Source organism: Lagenorhynchus albirostris, chromosome 12 (assembly GCF_949774975.1).
Source record: "Lagenorhynchus albirostris chromosome 12, mLagAlb1.1, whole genome shotgun sequence".
NCBI classification, from domain to species: domain Eukaryota; kingdom Metazoa; phylum Chordata; class Mammalia; order Artiodactyla; family Delphinidae; genus Lagenorhynchus; species Lagenorhynchus albirostris.
The window spans coordinates 8,712,504-8,722,470 of NC_083106.1; the positions used below are offsets into that span (position 1 = coordinate 8,712,504).

At 47.8% G+C, this 9,967-nt stretch overlaps 1 protein-coding gene across 2 annotated transcripts; it reads left to right on the forward strand.

Annotated features, from left to right (window-relative positions):
• Window positions 1-1,626: 1,626 nt before the first annotated feature.
• DYNLT1 (dynein light chain Tctex-type 1) lies at window positions 1,627-9,259 on the forward strand. Of its 2 annotated transcripts, XM_060168026.1 has the most exons (5): window positions 1,627-1,709; window positions 4,432-4,473; window positions 7,936-8,059; window positions 8,436-8,513; window positions 8,815-9,259. In XM_060168026.1, the coding sequence occupies exons 1-5, from the start codon at window positions 1,683-1,685 to the stop codon at window positions 8,883-8,885; spliced, it is 342 nt and encodes a 113-aa protein (XP_060024009.1). In that variant the 5' UTR covers window positions 1,627-1,682; the 3' UTR covers window positions 8,886-9,259. The 2 variants fall into 2 exon arrangements, with proteins under 2 accessions (XP_060024009.1, XP_060024010.1); XM_060168027.1 differs by lacking the exon at window positions 8,815-9,259 and having other exon boundaries at window positions 8,456-8,511.
• Window positions 9,260-9,967: the final 708 nt, after the last annotated feature.

Genomic DNA, 9,967 nt, shown 5'->3' on the forward strand with positions numbered 1-9,967 from the left:
GGCTGGAACTGGGGTCAAGTGATGGAGAAGGACACCTGATAAGGGAGCTTGGGATCTTAGGTGAAGCTGGGAATGTGAGGAAGACAAAACAAAGAAATGCCAGACTTAGAATCCCATGTAGACTGAGGCTTGAGGCTGAAACACTGGAACAGGTGAATCGAAGCCAGATTAACAGGAAGGGAACAAAGCTCAAAAGGTAGAGTTCAGAATCTGAGAAGCAGAAACCAGGTGTGAGAGGGCAGCCGGTTCCCACCCAGTAGGTCCCCTTGCTCAAGCCAGGTGTCCAGGGCAGGGCAGTCTTGTGTCTTTCACCCTCTCCCCCTCCCCCTTTCCCAGGAGGCAGGCGATTGCCTCTTCCTCCACTCCCAGTTCTCTGCAACTGGGTATGAGGCAGAACTAATGTGTAGGGAAATCATTCATTCAATAAATTTTAATTGTGCACCTACCATGTGCCAGGTACAATGGAAGGGGCAGGGGACGCATTAGTGAATAAAACGCATTCTGCCAGCATGGAACTCAGATTCTGTAGCACAGAAACAAGGGTTGCAGATGAACTGAGTGTGGGCTCTGCAGCTTAATTCTACCAAGTCTCAGGGTCCTGTGGTCAGCCCTTCCTGGAAGGATGGTAAGTGGGTTTTAGCTACTGGTCTTTAGAGAGGTTAAGAAGTGACGGATTGACTTTGAGGGTGTGGTAAAAACAACAGAAAAAGTAGCCCCCAAAGTCAAAGGTTTTAGCCTCAGATCACATGCAAGCAAGCAGGTACATGTATCCCAGCCCTTCCTGGAGAGCGCCATACCAGTGCCCAGCGCCATTACTAATTTTTTTTTTTTGCGGTACGCGGGCCTCTCACTGTTGTGGCCTCTCCCGTTGCGGGGCACAGGCTCCGGACGTGCAGGCTCAGCGGCCATGGCTCACGGGCCCAGCCTCTCCGCAGCATGTGGGATTTTCCTGGACCGGGGCACGAACCCGTGTCTCCTGCATTGGCAGGCGGACTCTCAACCACTGCGCCACCAGGGAAGCCCCCATTACTAATTTTTATAAAGACCTTTGTAGACAAGTTAAGTGTATGTCTAGGTCATTCTGGTTAAGGCAGTCAGGAAGTGTGCAGCATTTTACAATGTTTTCCACCCCCCAATTTTTTTTTTTAATGGTGACTGTAGGAAAAAAAAAAAATCTCATTTACATGGAAAACTTACCTCCCCAAAGGAAGGTTTCGTTCACAGCTAAAGTTTCCTAACCTTGGATCCTTAAGGGGACTGCAAACAATATCTCAGACAGCCCATCATGTTCATAAATCACTTTACAGTTTGTTACTAGGTGTCCAAACTCGCTTGAACGTTCAAATTAACCCACACAGTACGAACCGGAGAGAGGGGCCAGGACGACTCTTCCCTTCCCGGACTGGCTTTGTCCATTTGTTTTGTTTTCGTTGCTGAGGTGTAGGGAGCTGCCGGGATTCCCTGGCGGGTTCCCGCGGAAACCGTCGTTTCCGGCAGCACGGGAGAAGAGGCGAACCCCCAACGGCCGCCGGGCTAGTCGGGGCTGTACTGGCAACTGGGTCAGGGCGGGAGTGGGCGGAGGCCCTAAAGGAGGGCGGGGCCAGAAGCGAGGGGGCGGGGCCTGAGTGCGCCTGCGCAGTGCGCTCCACTCAGGGAGGCGGAGGCGAGGCGCCGAAGGGAAGATGGAAGACTACCAGGCTGCCGAGGAGGTAACGGCTGGGTTGGCGACGGGACGGGTGGAGGCCGGGAGTTCCGGGTGCAGGTGGGCGGCGGCAGCCAGGGGCTTGTGCGGGCACCCGGGCTGCGTCTAGACGTGGGCAGCGGCCGTCCCCAGCGCAGGCTGACGGCACCGACGCCCTGCCGAGCGCTTCGCGGTGACCCGCCGCCGGGCCGGCTCAGGGCGTCGTCGCCCTGCCCGGGGCGGGGCTCGGGGGGCGGGGCGTGGAGGGGGCTCCGCAGCCCTGGGACGCCTTGTGCCGGCGGCACTCCCGGGAGACCCCCCGCCGCGCCGCTCGCCTCCCCGGCGACCCCGGCCCGCCACGCCCCCGACCCCGAGAGAGCGCCGCCGCTCGCTCTGTTTATTCCGTGATTCAGACCCCCGCCCGCGGGTGGGGAAGACTGAAGGCCGCCCCTTGTGTGTCGCTGATGCACGCGAGACTCCAGAGTGACCCGCATGTACAGTCACATCTCTCAAGTCCCTTCAGTCAAGGATTGGATGCTCTGGCTGTGCGCAAAAAGCAGACGTGCCCAGTAGGAGAAGCTGCCTGTCTTCGTTTCCACACCTGTTCTTCGGTGCTGCGCGCAGCGCCCACCGAGGCCACCGTCACTCCCATTTCATTTGAGTTTGAGACAACAGTAAGATAGCTCCTATCTGTGGGGGGAGAAGAGTCATCTCTTACTGCCCCAACGAAGAAGCAGGGTAGCGCATACAGTTATTTACCAAGCAGACGACATTCGCTGTAATGACGTGCGCCGTTTCATGGCTTTCCTTCAAGCTTACGAGCATTCAGGGAATAAAGCTGATGGGTGCTCCTCTTATAGAATAGCTGCCCATTTTTCTTCTCACTAAATAATTCTTGTTGAAATACAAATAAATGGAGTCCTATTTATTATGCAGCCTGTCAAAAATAACAGGTTATCTTACCATTTTTGAAATTTAGTCTAAGCAGGAATGTTTTGAGGGAAATACATATATATATATATGGCTTAAGGACTGACCTTAAGAGTTTCAGATTTTATCTAATTTCCGAACTAGCACAAACTGTCTGTGGTAGTGTCATCATCAGTGTCTGAATGCTGGCAGCAATCAAGTGAATAATTAGGAGAAGTCATAGTTCAGGAGCAGGGAGTCAAGGAAAGACGCCTGTAAACTGTGCACTGATATAATGTTGCAAAATGGCTTGTATTACAGGAATATGGGTAACTTTTAAGAAAGGAAATGGCAATATAGAGGAAGTCCTTAATACTGGCATTTTAATACTCTGCACTCTAATTCTGGCTCTCACCAATGAGGTGGCTAAGTGACTTCATTATTTCAGATCTCAACTGCATATCTGAGAAATGAAAGGGCCCAACAGAGTGATCTGTGTTTTACACAAGATAAAGCCCTGGGAGGCTGAGACCATGACTCCCTTCTTTCTAGTAGGCCCGCTTTGGGCATTTACTAATCCACCCCACTCCTCCTAACAGCCTCTGCATATCCTCTAACTTCATGTAGATACCTGGATCTTTGTATTAATAACTCTACTCTCTGTTCATTGTTCGACTTTCCTGTAGAAACTGAAACTGCCCAGTGGATTCTGTACAACTGCTGTACTTTCCATGAAAAGTCCATTGAAATGCCCCTCACCCTTTTTCATATTTCAACCACATGGAAAGTTATACAGGGACTTTCCTGTATGGTTTAGGATCACTGAAGTCTCTTGGAAAGATCCTTTAAACTTCGAGAAATAATTTAATCTAGGATACTGCAGATTTTCATTAACTGGGTGAGTTGGCTTTGTCTCCCAGTATGACTTCTGAGTACAGCAGGTGGGCTTCAGGCAGTCAGCTCTTGATCCTCCTGGGAAGAAAGGGGCATTGCTAGCACAGGGCCACAGTGGTCAGCAGCCCGGCAGGGAGGAAAACGCCCTGCTGAACTCTCTGCCTTTATTTCACCAGGATGTACATGGACTGAGGGCCTGGGGCTGCCCTCTGGAAAGCATCTGCAAAGCTCCGGAAATAAGGTTCCCAGGATTCAGAGGGAATCTTGTACCCATTCAGATGTACCATATGTAAAAAGAAAGAAAACAGAAAGCCATTTAGATAAACTCCTGGCACTAGATTCCTGCTGAGAGCCCACCTCCCAGCTCACCTCGACACACTGGCGGGGATGGCTGTGCCCAGCAGCTAGCTGTACAGTCCTGAAGTAGGACAGCGTTGAGAAAGAAAATACCAACAGCAAACAGTAACGCCATGGTGTATCTTACCACAGACAGTGGCTAAAAACAAACCCCCCAAACAAAACGTCTTAAGTTTCAAGCCTCCTAACAAGTTTACATCAGGGAAAGAGTCAGTTAATTTATATAAAAGTCAAGTAACTCATTAAACTTCTATAGTGATCATCCTAGCGGCCAGCAGAAATGGATGGAGAGATTGAATTTTAGTTTAAGGTGAAGTCAGTCTTTTGGGTCATGGCATGATTAAAACAAAAACAAACCAAAAAACCTTTAAATCGTATACATGTATCCTGTGTCTCCTGACTGCCTCTCATTAGCTCTGTGATCCTCAGAGAGCTACTTAATGTTTTCCTCAGTAAAATGAACAGCCTGGTTAGATTATTCCTAAGGTCTTCATTTCTAAATCATGTTCATTACCTAAATTTGCATTAATCAGTGCAGTGGAAAAGGATCTTTTAAATCAATCAAACTTAACTAATTTTCTTCCTTACAGACTGCTTTTGTTGTTGATGAAGTGAGCAACATTGTAAAAGAGGTAAGAGGAGAAATGCTCCCTTTTTCAATGTTTGATTAATGGCTTATATGAGTGAAAATAATGTGTTTTAAATACTCTCTTGGAATTGTTTCAACTGAGCCTGTGTGTTTTGGCATTTCAAATAACAGTTTTTACTTCAATGAATATCTAGATAAGAACTCTCCCTTGGGGCTTCCCTGGTGGCGCAGTGGTTGAGAGTCCGCCTGCCAATGCAGGGGACACGGGTTCGTGCCCCGGTCTGGGAAGATCCCACATGCCACGGAGCGGCTGGGCCCGTGAGCCATGGCCGCTGAGCCTGCGCGTCCGGAGCCTGTGCTCCGCAACGGGAGAGGCCGCAACAGTGAGAGGCCCGAGTACCGCAAAAAACCAAACCAAAACCAAAACCAAACAAAACAAAAAAGAATTCTCCCATATTATGTAAATTATATATTTTAAGTGAGACAGGACATTTTATATACTAGCATTATTACTGAATGTTACTAAGGCTTGATTCTATAACCTTTTAGCATCAAAGACTCATGGTAATAATCACATTGGAAAATGTAAACGTGCATTCCCTGTGTGGTAACTGCCACGGTATGTGGTGCTTTGAGGGATTAACCCACCTAGTGAGTTCAGAGCTGGAATCTGAGAAAATGGGAGGAGTGTTAACTCAGTGAAAAGAGGGGGACAGATATTCCAGGCAGTGGACAAGTGCAAAGGCCCTGTGGTAAGGAGTGTGCGTGGTGTTTGAGGGATTGGAGGGGAGGTGGGTGTGGCTGGACTAGTGCTGAGCATGGGGGCAGCCTGGGGCAGGAAGGAGGCCAGAAACGTTTTCCTAGTCAGTTTCCCTCCCTGGGTACACTGAGCACATAATGAAGCCAGTGGCTAAAAGACGGTTATTAGATGATCTAAGTTTGCCAATACCATTTGAGGTTATATATGTGATTTGGAATTGACTCCAATGCAAATTATTATTAATGCAAGTTATTGACTAATGGCAGAGTGATGAAGAACCACAGCCTAGTTTTGTGAACACCATTAAAAAGCAAAATGACTTTGTTCTGCTGTATGTATTATTCCACATCAGGCATGGATTTTCTACTTGCTTTCAGGATCTATAACAGTTTGCTTGTCATTGTTTTTCTTTCTTTTTTAAAAATTTAGTCATTTAAAATTTTTTTTATGTTTGGCTGTGTTGGGTCTTCATTACTGCGTGCGGGCTTTCTCTAGTTGCGGTGAGCGGGGGCTACTCTTTGTTGCAGTGCACGGGCTTCTCGTTGTGGTGGCTTCTCTTGTTGCGGAGCACAGGCTCTAGGCGTGCAGGCTTCAGTAGTTGTGGCTCGCCAGCTCTAGAGCCGCAGGCTCAGTAGTTGTGGCGCACGGGCTTTGTTGCTCCACGGCATGTGGGATCTTCTCAGACTGGGGCTCGAACCCGTGTCCCCTGCATTGGCAGGCAAATTCTTAACCACTGTGCCACCAGGGAAGTCCTTGTAGTTTTTTGAAGAAAAAAAAAAAAAGTGTTTCTTAGGAGCATGGTAGGGAGCAGGAAGATGGGTGAATTTCACTAGAACTCAGACATGGAGTTGGCTCATCCTGAAGCCTCCTTGGGCCTTGCTTGTTTTCTTCACTGTCTTTGACTTGGTTCCCAGGCAGCAAGTACCATTGCAAGTAGACCTTCCCAGTCTCCCTGGAAGCATAAAGGACTGGAAGCATAAAGTTACAGTGTGGTGTTACTTTCAGCTTTTTTTTGCCTCTAGGCAAAAGGTTAATTCTGTACTCCGCTATTTTAAGGATTGGGTAGTAGTAAATTTGGATGGGTACAAAATTAGCGGAGGGTTTTCCTCCCTCCCTGAAAAACAGTGAATTCCGAAGCATGTGTGGGGAGACTTGCCAGAGTGAGAGGTTTAGCTCGAGTGCAGCCCCTACTTCTTTGGGGACACCCAGAGCTATCACCACCCTGGTCCCAGGTTCAGCTGTGAGCTGGGGAGGGAGCAGGACACGGCAGAGGGTGCGGAAGAGCTGTGCCGGTTGGTGGGGGCAGCTCAGGTCCCAGGATGACTAGGAATTCCCAGCGCTAGAATATGGCGTGACTGTAGGTCGCTTTTGTTCCTCAAAACCAAGGTCTCTGGGCTAGGCCCCAGGCCGTAGACCCCAGTCTGTCACCATTGTATACAACTCAGGGACTTTTTCTCTCCACGTCTGAGGACAGAACTTAGCCCTCACTGAATGTTATTATTTTAGGTCATAAGTGTCATAAAAACTCAGTTTTCTGGTTTCCAGCACAAGTTAGAAAAGGAGTAGAAAAGAAAGCTGCTTAGAAGCAGGCACACAGGCACCAGCATAAAAGGCCCAGAGAACCGTAAAATGGGACTATCCTTATTACCAGCTGGACCAAGAGTCGGGGCCAGGGACCGTGTGTATTCCTGAATACCCTCTGAAGCACACAGGGTGAACCCACGCAGAATACAGCACAGAAAAGGAGACAAGGAATTTCATAATAAAGAAAAAATTCATCACAAACTAAGTTTTGGAATAGATAGAGGAGTTCTTTAGTTTTCTGAAAAATGTACTTTTGTGGTAACATTCCCAGAAGATGCTGGGTAAAGGAAGTATTTGTAAATATCAATACATGATTATTTGGATAGGTTTGTACATTGTCAGTTGTACAACCGACAAAAGATTCCTCTATCTCTGGTGTACTTTTAAGAAAGAAATAGGCAAAGGAAGATATTTTCTAGCCTCAGCAGGGAGAAAACGTGTTCCTTATCTCCAGACAGTAACTACAACAGCAAACATTAAATTCAGTCAAAATGTTTAAAAAACTTGACAGATCAGATGCTATATAATTCTTTTTTTTTTTTTTATTTGTTCGGCTGCACTGGGTCTTTTTTTTTTTTTTTGCGGTACGCGGGCCTCTCACTGTTGTGGCCTCTCCCTTTGCGGAGCACAGGCTCCGGACGCGCAGGCTCAGCGGCCATGGCCACGGGCCCAGCCGCTCCGCGGCATGTGGGATCTTCCCAGACCGGGGCACAAACCCGCGTCCCCTGCAACGGCAGGCAGACTCTCAACCACTGCGCCACCAGGGAAGCCCTGCACTGGGTCTTAGTTCCAGCAAGCAGGATCTTCGTTGTGGCATGCGGACTGTTTAGTTGGCGGGATCTAGTTCCCCGAGCAGGGATCGAACCCAGGGCCCCTGCATTGGAAACGCACAGTGTTAGCCACTGGACCACCAGGGAAGTCCCATATAATTACATATTTTTAAAACTGAATATAAAGCATTCAAATGAAATACAACACTGTTAGAACAAAAGGTACATTTGCAAAGGAGTCCTCGTGTTTACAAATAAGCTTATTTACACTTTATGCGAATTGTATTTCAGCAGTTCTTAGGGTGCAGTACTAACTGTGCTAACCTCAGGAGTGGCTGGGAGGTGTTTGGCGTGTTCTGCTAACAGTGACCAGCTGTGCTCTGTCTTCCAGGCCATAGAACGTGCCATCGGTGGCAACGCCTATCAGCACAGCAAAGTGAATCAGTGGACCACAAACGTAGTGGAGCAAACCTTAAGCCAACTCACCAAGCTGGGGAAACCGTTTAAATACATTGGTAATGAATCTTCGCCTCTTGTTTATATTGGTGGTGGTTCTTTAAATACGGATCAGAGGCGAGTCTGTGTCAGGAGAGCAGTGTGGCCTGAGCTCAGAGGAGGTTCCTGGTAGGAGCAGGTCACTCGGCTTGTGCACGTAACCACCCACCCGGCCTGTGGGGCTGCAGGAACGCAGGGACGTACCAGCATTTCCGATCTGATGCTTTTAGAACAAGCCTGTGGTGATCTGTTGATGTCCTAGGACCTGGCACTCTACCCCTAGAATTTTTATCATGAACATCAGCCACGTGATCTCTCTCTATATAATGAAAGTGGACAAAAGGGAATTTGTGTCGCCAAGTATATTTCTCTAATAAAAGTCTGCTTTTATCGAAGTGACCTGTGTAATCATGCAGAAGAACGGAGCGGGCCTGCACACGGCAAGTTCCTGCTTCTGGGACAGCTCTACTGATGGTACGTACGGTTTTCACTCCGTTCGTGAAGGCTTGTCACGGGCATTTCCCTGAAGGCTCTGCGGTGCCTGGACCCTGCTGAGATCTAGATTATTCAAAGCGTTGTTTTATGAAATATGTGCTTGGATGTTTCCTGTCTTTGAATGCATGTCTATTAGAGTCACCTTTTAAAACATTTGATAGAAGAGAGACTGGCCAGCCTTCTTTTTTGGCCACAAAGAGTTAAGCACACGATGGTGAGAACTCGGAAGGCCCCCGTTCTTCCCAGTTTTCTGTCCTAACCCGCCTCCTTCCTCCCGCAGGGAGCTGCACTGTGCGATGGGAGAACAAGACCATGTACTGCATTGTCAGCGCCTTTGGACTGTCCATTTGACCGCCCTGTCCAGCCTGTGATCTTTCTCCTTTTGTCCCAGCATTTCTCTTCCATCTTCTAACCACCAGCCATCTAGTCAGTGATCACCTGTCTCACTCTCTTTAAGTGTTTTTGTGGCGCTCTCAAAATGTAGAGAAAAAAACCAAATGACCACACTGTTCTGTGACCTGCACACCCTAAGTCAGAGGAGTCATCACCGAAGGTAGTCAGGAGCCTGTCCTGCCACTTGTCTTAACTTTGAATGTTTCTTTTCAAAGGTGCTAAAAGCCGAAATCTGCTAGTGTGAAACTTTCTCTACTCTCTGAAATGATTCAAATACACTAATTTTCCATACTTTGTACTTTTGTTAGAATAATAAATTATTCCAATTTAAAGTGTGTGTTTTCTTCGTAGTCTAAATAGTATCACAAATGAATTCTCCATATTTAGTTAGTGGCTTTAGAATCTATAAAACTGTAAAAAACAGAAGAAGTTGCAGTTCAGCTCTGGTCCTCGCCAGTACAGCGATTTGCTGATCCACCCGTGGGACCAAGATCCTGACCGCTTTGCTGTGTTCTGGTTGGAATTCTACCCTTGGGCATCACATCCTTCCCTCAAGGGCTTCTCTCCTGGAGCTTAAGGGGTGGCAAGTGGGCAAGCTGGTCTTTTCTGATAGCTGGAGAGCTCTGACTCACACTGTCGGCCCAAATCTGCAACACTACAGCCTCTACTCCTGTGTTTTCTTTTTCAGTAGCAATCACAACAGAAATGTTTTAGTACCTTACGGCTTACACAATGCTTTCACAATTATTCATTTTGTGTCCACAACAGTTAGACCGTTATTTATGAATCAGAAAAGGTGTCTGGAGGTTTTCTGACTGATTTAAAGTCATATCCAAGTAAGTGGGGAGGTGGGCCCCAAAACCGGTGAAGCTCACCTTCGGGGCTCGTGCCTGGGCCACGTTAACATGGCAATAAAGACAGACACACCTCCGCGTCCACCTGCTGAAATGAAAAAACCCTGCTCTTGTCCCTAAAGCACCAATGCCTGAATGATCAAGTTAACTCCACATGCAAAGAGCAAACAAATCAATGTACATAAA